This window comes from Electrona antarctica (assembly GCF_951216825.1).
Source record: "Electrona antarctica genome assembly, chromosome: 20".
NCBI lineage: Eukaryota > Metazoa > Chordata > Actinopteri > Myctophiformes > Myctophidae > Electrona > Electrona antarctica.
The window spans coordinates 10,214,582-10,225,656 of NC_136801.1; the positions used below are offsets into that span (position 1 = coordinate 10,214,582).

General features: G+C 42.2%; 1 protein-coding gene across 1 annotated transcript; it reads left to right on the forward strand.

The window, feature by feature from the left end:
- Nucleotides 1-244: 244 nt before the first annotated feature.
- On the forward strand, nucleotides 245-9,071 carry insig1 (insulin induced gene 1). The gene is made up of 6 exons (XM_079490063.1): nucleotides 245-457; nucleotides 790-1,173; nucleotides 2,191-2,315; nucleotides 3,131-3,297; nucleotides 5,313-5,412; nucleotides 7,097-9,071. Exons 2-6 carry the CDS (start codon nucleotides 807-809, stop codon nucleotides 7,124-7,126), a joined length of 789 nt encoding a protein of 262 aa, XP_079346189.1. The 5' UTR covers nucleotides 245-457; nucleotides 790-806; the 3' UTR covers nucleotides 7,127-9,071.
- Nucleotides 9,072-11,075: the final 2,004 nt, after the last annotated feature.

The window sequence follows — 11,075 nt, forward strand, 5'->3', positions numbered from 1 at the left end:
TACTGCATGTGTATACAGTGACAGTCCTACTGCACTGTCCCAGCCTCCCAGGTAGGCAGAGCAGAACATCAGATCAGCTGCGCTGTGACTAGTCTGACTAACGGTGTCCTCAAACCAAGGGGCGGTGTGTGGCGCGTCACGTCATATCGGCCGCCGCGCTCCCATTGGCCGACGATTCTCACCCGACACAGCTGTGATTGTTTTCTGCAGAGGAAGCTCCGTGTCTGGCATGAGGTCTGCGCTCTGGAATGGAATAGCAGCTTTTTTTCTAACCTCCCCTCTCTCTCTTTCTCTCTCAACGATGATGATGTGAACAAACAACAACGTGATATAGCAGCACTTGTTGTAACACAGCGGAAAAGGCTCTCGGAGTCTCGGGCTTCATCATTTTCCAAAGCAAAGCGCGAATGAACAGGAGTGGAGGAGTGCGCCAGACAGTGGAGACGTGGATATCAAGGTAATAATAATAATTATTATGAATAATAATATAATAACAACAACAACCCAACATCACTTCATAACATTTGCCTTTGTACAGTTAGACCTTGGTTATTATTAGGCCTATTATTAGCTATAGTCTGCAATCACCAGTTAAACACCCCAAATCCAAAGGAATGCGTCACACCATGTGTGTTTCTGTAATCTTGCAACGTTGTGTGTGTTTCTGTAATCTTGCAACGTTGTGTGTGTTTCTGTAATCTTGCAACGTTGTGTGTGTTTCTGTAATCTTGCAACGTTGTTAATTCTAGTCCCTAAAATGGCAAATGACTTGTGGTTGACTTTTGCCAGCTCCCAAACTGTGCCAAATGCCAACAAGACTCGAGAACCACTGCTGGAGTTGCTCTTGCTGTGCGCCATCAAGAAGACGAGTGGAATCTAGTAATAGCGAGAATTCGTTGGAGTCGGGGCCGAAGTGGTTCGCGTCCAAAGCCGAGGAGATGATGTCCATAATAACGTCGGTGCTCCACAACGCCTACGGATCTCTGCTGCACGACGTGCGGACGGCCAACCTGATCCGACGCGGGCTGGTGCTGTTCACCGTCGGCGTGTTCCTGGCGCTGGTGCTCAACTTGCTGCAGATCCAGAGGAACGTCACTTTGTTCCCCGAGGAGGTGATGACAACTTTGTTCTCGGCCGCCTGGTGGATCCCACCTTGCTGCGGGACGGGCGCCGGTGAGTTATTGATTATGATTAATGTGAGCTAATAAGCTTCTTAGCCCCCGTTGGAACCCCTTTTTTTTATTACAAAAAAGGGTTCCGAAAGGGGCTAATGTGACCTTTGATCAAGTCAAGAAGTGTTATTACGGCGCTATAAATAAATCACACGTTGTGTACTATAGCCACTGTATGAATGTCTGAGTTTCAGTTTGAGTGCGATGTTTTTCCCCTTTTTTTTAGACAATGGAATGCAATGGGGGGGGGGGGGGGGGGTTATGACTTATTCACAGAGCCATATAAAAGACATCACATGACATAACCACCATGAGTCGTTTCGCGATCGCTTGATAAAGAATCGGATTGGGAAACATTCGCGTTTGTTGTGGTTATCCATTATGTAAACGGCCCATAGTGGTTTGTCTGCTGCTGGCCTGACTGTGGGAGAGTGCTGGGAGCCTATTATTAACTCTCCATACTGGGAGAGAGCTCCCCGCCATTCAATTGGCTCCCCGTGCAACAGCCGCACGCGTCAGAGGGCGAGCAGCTCTGCCCATTGGTTGCTCTCATAACGGGTGAGCTAGAGGGGGGCGGTGCTTTCGTGCCGCCTGTGCTGGAAACAAGGAAGTCAGTTATTATTATGAAATAAATAATATAGCCCTTAAACTGCCCCTCCCCCCCACCGCATGCTGCATACATTGGCACAGAGGATATTATGATTCAAATAGTCCGGATAGTTCAGATTGTCTGGCATTTCTTCATTCCACACATGTATGTTTTGGTACAGGTATTTATAGACCTGTATAAATAAAAGATGGAGATTTGTTTTTGTCACAGTACATTTTCACATTATGTGACATTTGTCCTCTGCATTTAACCTAATCCTAATAGGAGCAGTACGTGCGAGATTGTTCACAAGCGTTTATTATTATGAATATAATGATTGTCCTTTCAACTAATTCTCCACAGCGCTATCAGTTTAGGATAAGTTTGCACAAATAAATTGTTATATGATGTTTGTCCTTTTTCTTGCAGCCGTTATTGGCTTGCTGTACCCCTGCATCGACAGCCACTTGGGAGAGCCCCACAAGTTCAAGAGAGAATGGGCCAGTGTCATGAGATGCATCGCCGTCTTCGTTGGTATCAACCATGCCAGTGCTGTATCCTTTCACCAAGTCAATTATTAGCTATCAACAAACTAATGGGACCTCGTGTCCTGCCTTCTTATCTAATCTTTATTTTTATCAGCTTTATTATTACTATTGTTGTTGATGATATTGATGTTGTGGTCAAGAGGTGCACGCACATCCACAAATTGCAACGGGTGCCGCTGCACGTGTCCCGCCTTCTTATCTAATCTTTATTTCTATTAGCTTTATTATTACTATTGTTGTTGATGATATTGATGTTGTGGTCAAGAGGTGCACGCACATCCACAAATTGCAACGGGTGCAGGATCTAAAAAAAAGAACTGAGAAAGGAGAGAGCAGATCCGCACACCGTTTTAAAAGCTCCCAAAATAATGTATTGACAACAGAGCGGACAAAAAAAAGACAACGTTTTGGCCTCACGGGCCTTTGTCAGGTTGATGTTGCACAGTGTTTATGAGCACCAGGCTCACGCACTACCATTTTGCTGCTTGTGTCTGTATAGTAGTAGAGTAGTGACAAATAATCCTTCTTGACCATTGATTCATGTTAACGCATGAATCAGTCCCTTTTAATTTCTCACCCCACATGTGAAGTAGATCTGCTTTTTAACTCTCCGTTTCGTTCTAAACTTTGAATAGCGTGCTAAAGGAACATTATTGTCCCTGTTGTCTTTGTGACATTTTCTTTAAGTTATTTAATCTGTGTGACATTTTCTTTAAGTTATATCACGTGTTTACACAATTGAACTAATATTAGCAGGAGGATTAACCTATATTGCCTGTGCCATTATCCCTCATATTCATCTTAACTGCCTTACACCACAGAAACTAGACTTTGCCAACAATGTCCAGCTTTCGCTAACACTTGCGGCCCTGTCACTGGGCCTCTGGTGGACGTTTGACCGGTCAAGAAGTGGCTTTGGCCTTGGCATCACCACTGCCTTCTTGGCTACAGTCATCACACAGCTGCTGGTCTACAATGGAGTGTACCAGTAAGTCAATGATTGCTTGATTGATTGATTACTGTAGTGAAGGATTGATTTAGGCCAACAATAGCCAATAGCCAACAATATGGGGTGCCAATCAAGACATGGGAGTCAGAAAGTCACTTTAGTTTTTAGTTTTTTACTTGTATATGCACAGTTTACAGGGGTCTCAATGTGTGTGGTTCTACTTGGAAATAACATAGAATCAGTAGTATTTAGACTTAAACATAGGCAGGGGTTGACACTAAGGACTCAGACACTTGCCCATCTGTCATGTTCTACTAATCTACTTGACCAAAGGTCATGCCCACTATTATATTGTAAAGTCATACATTTGAATTACAGTTCAATTTTAACACTTTTTTTCTTCTTTAAAAAAAAAACTGTGTGATGTAAAACTGTCAACAGTGCCCTTATTTTACATTCCTCAGACCAGAAGACAGAACGCTCTGACCATGTTCAGGTGTTTAGACACTATACTAAGACAGATATCTTGTGTTGTGTTTGTAGACGGTCACATCCCCCTCTCAAACAAGCACTTTCCCGGTCGGGCAACCTGATGAAAGCAAACTCAACCTGCCAAATGTTTTATTTACCTGCCAGGAGCAGGTGGGCAACCCTTAGTGTCAACTGTAGTGAAACATAATTCAACCAAACCTAAATAAACATCATAAAACATCAAATCTCTACTCACTTGTGCGGTCACAGACCACACGTTTCGAATGCCATCAATGCATTGAAAGGGACAAAATCCTGTTTAATCAGAATGCTCTCAGTGGCCGTCTACTGACCTACCAAGATCTCAGTAGACTGCATTCTGGGGGGGGGGGGGGATTATTCCCGTTCCCGGGGGTCTGGATGTTCCGGGAACCCCCACACGATAACTCTGTCATTTCTCGACCGTTTCGGACGTGGGCGGCTCACCGGAACGGGGCTGGCACTCTGGGCACGTTCCTGTGGGTCTGGAAGTTCCGGGGACCCCCACACGGCGTTGCACCACTCACTTCACACGAGTGTGATTTTTTATTATGTCTGTCGGTCGGGCATTTCACATTCTGGTGGCATAGCAGTAGAACAAACCCCTCTTTAGTTGACGTGAGTCAACAATCTGTCTTGAGAGACTAGTTACCGGTATGTAATAAGTAATAACACACTTTTATATACCTGCAATATTGTCTTTTATATGTCAGGATCAGGATACGATAAGGCCACATAGTACAGAGTACAGAGTCTGCCAAAGTTTCACTTCTGAACAAATGAAACTTGTTCTGCAACAGTACTGTACTTTCTCTTTCCCTTCATTATGTCTTACTCTGAGGCCTTGGCCAGTAGATCTGGAGAAATGCCTTTGGCATTTAGTGGAATCGGCATTCCTAGCTTTGAGTATGAACCTATGCAATGGTATATGTAAGTTGTTGTTTTTTAATGCTGACGAAGGCCAGAAGGTCTGAGGTGTGTTTGTGACTGCTGCTTATGCATTAAAAAGAAGCTTTGAAATGTATCTTTTGATTGCGGTTGATCCTTTATTTTGATCATGTATGTTTTAATAATCTGGACCTGGCATTAATCTTAAAGTTCTGTGAATTGATCATGCCAAATTGCCAATCCTTAGGACTATTTAGTAGGCTACTGGGTTTCCCACCATGTGACCTCATCAAAGGGGAACTGAATGATAAAAGACGGACAGTAAACACCTTTTTACTCCTCCCTTGTGATCAAAAGCGCCCAGCTGGGAGGACGTGCACTGTTGCCTCAGTTAGGGGCCTTGAAAAGCGCTGTGTTCAAAAGACCCCCACTGCTCGTGTTGACTAAATGAGCTCGATAAAGAAGGGGTGCGAAACATTGTTTTTCAAGATGAAGGTCTTCCTCTCCTCCATTAGAGATCTGCGTTATGAAATTGTGCTGACATTGCCTTTCCTTTGACAGATGTGTCTTATTTGAAGATGTTTTTCACAGTTAATTTATTGGGAAATGGACTGTGAATTAATGTGATTGGTTGTGTTTTTTTTTCTCTTTTTCAGATACACATCTCCAGATTTCCTGTATGTACGTTCCTGGCTGCCTTGTATATTCTTCTCCGGAGGCGTAACAGTTGGAAACATTGGACGCCAGCTTGCCATGGTAAAGTCGTAGTACCGTTTACATATGTTGCTATGTGTAGCCACTTGAACCCTAGCATCCTTAGATTCCTTACTCTGGGGGGAACATTCACCAAAAATAGAACATCTACATACAAGCTCTCATATATGGCTTGTAAGTTAGGTTGGCTATTTTTGGCGAAGAGATTTAGATGGAAAAAAGTACAGCTGCAACTCAGGTCTGTTTTATTTAAAGGAATAGAGGGTTTAAGACAGTGATTAATACAATTCTGCATGTGTAGGGAGGGACTCAGGAGATTATTGTACTTAATACTGTACATATGCACTGAAAGCAAATAACATGCAGCTAGTTTTATGTAGGTGTGATTTTCTTTTCACTCAAGAGATCACTCTATTCTGAAGGAAAGTGTCAGCGTGCAGTATGTTGTCATCTCAAATGTTGTTTTAATTTTATCAGCACAACAGAGGAGGGAGTCTAAACAACTCTGACAAGACCCCTTAGTTCACAATTATCCCATCAAGTAGGCGCTGATGTCTTCATTAGGCATCATCTGTCCAGAAGGCTCACCTCATTCTTTCTGAAGAGTAAAACCTCTTGCACAACGGTGTCACTCGGCGCCTAATAACTGACTTTCAAGTTAACACGTTGTTAGCTTGAAAATCTGTTTCTTTGTGTATGTTTGGGGGTCTAAATTAGGTTTAAGAGTACTGCCAGTCCCTCGGTTTGACTCGACGACAGTGTGTAAGCAGATTAAGGGACGTTGTTTGTCATATCCGTGGATCCCTGAACACAGAGCCAGTCATCTACTGACCAGAGGGTCATTTGATGCTTGTTGTTTGTTTGTGATGGGGCTTGGAATGTTGGCACATGCCCTCACTCACTGTTTTTGTTTTTGTTCTTGTGCTCTATCTCTCTTACTCTCTTACTATCTCTCTCTCTCTCTACTGTTTCATGTGTGGGAGCTGAGATGGCATAGAAAGAAACTGATGTTTCATTGAACTTTGGCATATTAGTCAACAGTTGACATGCAGACACGATACAATACAAAGCAATGCAGACAAAAGTACATTCCATTGTATCAGGATGTAAGGCATGAATTGACATGATTGTACTGGCTTAAGTGAACATTAGATTGTGACATTTTGTTACAAAAGGGTGGCTGAAAAGTTTTGTGCAGATTGAAACACAAACTTTGGATGTAATTTGAGTTCACGCTATATATCTCTAGCAAAGTAGCAATGGGTGTGTTATTTTGTGCTGTTGTACTTCCTTCCCCTAGTGCATAAAATGCTGAATTGCATTTGGATTAAAAACCCACTTCCCTTTCTTATTATGCCAATTCTGTCCTTTGGAGATGTTGTCATTTCATAAACACCACAGCAAAAACATTCACTCAAAAATGTCATTAGTCAATCCTTCTAGATGAAAACAGTATGCACTATGCTCATGGGATTAAATGAAAAGGGCATTGGATGAATGACATCACACAAAGTATTCTTTAGTCCTAGGTAGCAAAATATAAGTGAACGTTTAGCTTTTATACTGGAGTCCCATATATTCTTATTATATATTCTCTATCTCTCTTTTTTCTGTTGTTGCAATTGGCGACCTTGTAAGCGACAGTGTACATTTATTTCATCACCATCTGACTGATGATTGGTGATTGACATGTCATTAACACCAGTGTCTCCCTGTCTTCCCCCAGGGCGCTGTTGAGAAACCTCACAACGACTGAAGACAGTTCTGACAGCGTGGAACACAGGAAAGCAAAGAAGAGGAGCCACAGACAAGAAAGAAAGTACACGTTATAGAGAGTGAGAGAAGAATACAAAAGAAGGAAACTAGGACTCCTAGTTTTTAACTTTTAGTTATTTTTTTCTTCTTATTCTCATAAAGATATAGGTCAGGAACACATGCCCCATGCCTAATGTGCCATGTCTTCTGCACCTCCTTGTGGCCAAACAAGCTAACCCTCCCATTTGTATTATACTACAGTAACATTAGGAGGACTTCTTTCACACTAGTCAGGAGGACATGTTGGCCACTCCAGCTCTTTGGTGCAAACTTGATTTTGATTATTTTTATTTTCCTCTTCTTTTTACATTGAAAAAGTGAGCCATTTAGCTTCTTGCTGTTAAGGGAGCGCAGGTGTGCGTGCTTTTGTGTGGATGCGTCTCTGTCTCGTGCAGAAAAGACATGGCAAATGGTGGTGCTACAATGTTCTTTGTGTTTTTTGTTTTTCGCCTAAATATGATATGAACACAAAAGGGAAATTTTATTTTTTTGTGGCGGTGAAAATGTCTTCACTCTCATATGGAAATGTATTCAGCAGTCATCTTTATGGCTCAGATGATGTATTGTATGTTCCCAATCTAACCAAAAGAAGTATTTATTTCTTAACTGGCTGAAACAAGCCCATCCTTGACCCCAAACCAAAAAAACAAACAAAAGAAATGGCATACTGTACGATAATGAATTATTATTTTTTGTTTATCTGTTATCAGTTTTTCTTCTGGTAGACAATGAAGAGAGACAGGAAAGGGATACAGAAGAGAGACAGGAAAGGGATACAGAAGTTACAATCAGTATTGGCAGGGCTTCACTGCTAATGTGAATACAAATATTGCATCTGTCATGTCATGTCATGTTAAAAAAGCTATATGTGGGATGGTGGAAGTGTCAGGCATTAATGAATTGACGTTTGATTGGAATTGGTCAATTGGATCATCATTAACAGCTCCCAAGTGGATGATCCCTGTAGACATGATGATATCATGGACACATAGTCAGATTTTTTTGTCCTGGTATCAGAGTAGTGGTGAAGATACCCAGAATCGCTTGGGACTATCTTTTGTTGAAAGCCCACAGTTCCCTTAGAGAACTTTTCCCCCATTCACCGTTTATAAACATTTTCCCTTTTTTGAAGGTATTTTCAAACTGACACTATAGCTTGGGAACATATGCTGACTGAAGGAGAGAACAGGACTTTATTACTTCTGGCCTTGAAAACTTGCAATCTGTGATTGCCTTTGTATTATAGTATGTAGTGCTTTTGTCACTATACCAGTTTTGTTTTATGATTTGTTCAAACGTAATTATATTATTACATATGTATAATGGCTTGTAATCAGACAGGTATTACTATACTAGACCAACAGTAAGTTAGTTAGCTGTTTTGGGGGTCTAGAGGATTAAGTGCAATCACAGTATAGGGCGATTTTTCTTCATTATTTATTATTTCTCACAGTGGCTAAAGAATATATATATATAACTTGTTGTAATCATATGCAGTGTGGGTACTTAAAAAACAGCAATAACATCAGTGTTTTTGGAAACAAGTTTCTCAGAGATTACTTGCCTTCTTATTAGAGTCTCTTGCCAGAGAGAAAAGAAAATGTGTCAAACTGTAAAATCTCCTGTAGTTTGCATTAAACATTTGATTTATTTTTTAAAGATATGTTTTGTGACAGATCACAATGGGACCGGTATGCCCCCCATGCTGTTTTGATATGATTAAATTCAGGTGTGCTAAACGGAAAAGGAAGCTTTATTTTTAAGGTGGCGAGTGAGCCACCGATTATCTCAATGTTTAGAATATGTGAGTGTCTGATATTTCAGCTGTGTATCATTTTTACAACCTTGGATTCAACTGAAAAAAATAAAACGAGAACTGATATGAATGTTTGTGTCCTGGACGTTGTTCTAGATATCTTTGTATGTTTGTTGATACTGCTTGTATACTGACACAGCCATATTTGTTTGCCTCAATGGCCTGATTGTACTACCTTATTGTTGTAGTGTTACACTACAATAATAGACTAGAGTGTATTATTCAAGCCAGACGTGGATTATAGGGCACGCAGGTCTTTGATTATACAAAAAATCACACCCGTGTGAACTGAGTGGTGTAAGGTTTTATATAGCACGATCAGCTGTGGTCTGACGTAATGTCTGACGTCCGATGTGAGGTATTATATAAGGTAAGGTATTATATAGCCTGATCAGCTCTGATCTGACGTAATGAAATCACACCCGGATGTGATTTCACAACTGGCTTTTTTTGTGCAGAAAAAATGACCATGGTTGCTACGGTCATCCAGTTCACCCGGGTGTGATTTAATTACGTCAGAAATTATTTTGAACATAGCAACCATGCTCATTTTTTTCTGCACACAAAAGCCAGTTGTAGGAGTGGTTTACACCACTCAAAAATAAAAAGGTTTATACAATGCCCAAGGCCGGGAGGCCCCACAAAAGTGAGCATCAACCATGTCATTCCGCATTTGATATTTAGACCCAGGGAACAGCTAGACGTTGCCCTAATTGCTTGTCTCAGTGGATTCGGTAAAACAATGGCCTTCCAAGTATTCGGGATATGTCACTGGTACTAGCAACTCTATTTGACCTGATCTTTCTCGGGTTGGCAGTGATGCCATTTGTTGTGTCTGCTGTCAGAGCTCAGATGAACAGAGGGGGACACTCCTTTGTCTGGAGATCTATTGTAACATCTCTGGTCACCTCTTCTTCCTCCCCCAGTCTCTGAAGCCGACATACATACCCCCCTGCCTGTCACCGGGATCACTATCATGACTACCCCCTCCCGCACGCCACCCTGGGTCTGTCTACCACCCCCTCTTCCTGACACGCCTTTCTGGAGAGCAGACTTCTATTTATACCTAGCAGGGGACTGACAGTTAACCTTTTGCACTGAGGGAAATTTCTGGGAGTGGGGCCAACATTTTTTTTTTGTGTGGGCTACCCTGATTTGGCCCCTCTTTCCGGGAGTCTCTTCTCGATCTATCCATCTATCTCTCCCAACCGGCAGGGCAGCGATCCAGCGCCACACGCCGCTCCACTCTCCCTCCTCTTTGCGTCTCCTCCTCTGCTCATGCAGAATAATTGGCCAGACTTCCAAGCTCCTTTCATTTCCACCCAGTGCGGACTGAAGGACTCCATTAGAACACCTCCCTTGGCCAAAAGGAATCTCTCTCTCTCTCTATTCAGGGCTAGAAAACAAACAAATCTTGCCAGAGGAACATGTGATGAATCCCATAGGCTCAGTAGGCCTACTGTATATGCTATATATGTGCTTTAGTTTACCATGGTGGCATAAAGTTACATTTCAGCTTGTGGCCTCCTCTGAAGGCCTCTCTGCTGATAGTATACTAGAGCAGAGGTTCCCAAACCTTTTTGGTCACCTCCTGACCTAGCTGACGCACCCCCCGACATGGAAATATAAATTGCATATCGCTATATAGAGACATACATTTCCTATTTATCCACATATATGCACATATATGAACCTGAATATGGCATTTATATGCAGCATAGGCCATATTTCTGCATATACTTGCCATATATTGGCATAATATGTGCACAAGTATATTTAAAATAAAACCATAGCACCACCATTAGCCTTTTCATGTCGCGCACCCCCTAGAAGGTGCCTGCGCACCACAAGGGGTGCACGCACCACAGTTCAGGAACCACTGAGGGAGCCTGTGGACTCTGACTCTGAAGGGCCTGGTGTCCCTTCTGCTATTGAAGAGTAGTGAAACTGCCTGGCCATTGTCAACACACCTCTGCTTTGATAATGCTCCAACTCTGGTGCAGCACTGTTGAAAACAATAATTCTGGGTGGGAATGAATTGTGTCTCAACAGCTAGGGCAGAATGAGAGGTTCA

What these genes read in the sequence shown, in the direction of transcription:
- insig1 (XM_079490063.1), top strand. Translation starts at nt 807, where the DNA reads ATGCCAACAAGACTCGAGAACCACTGCTGGAGTTGCTCTTGCTGTGCG. An exon ending in TTGCTGCGGGACGGGCGCCG is followed by an intron (nt 1,174 to 2,190) that starts GTGAGTTATTGA and finishes TTTTTCTTGCAG; the next exon opens with CCGTTATTGGCTTGCTGTAC. An exon ending in GTATCAACCATGCCAGTGCT is followed by an intron (nt 2,316 to 3,130) that starts GTATCCTTTCAC and finishes CTTACACCACAG; the next exon opens with AAACTAGACTTTGCCAACAA.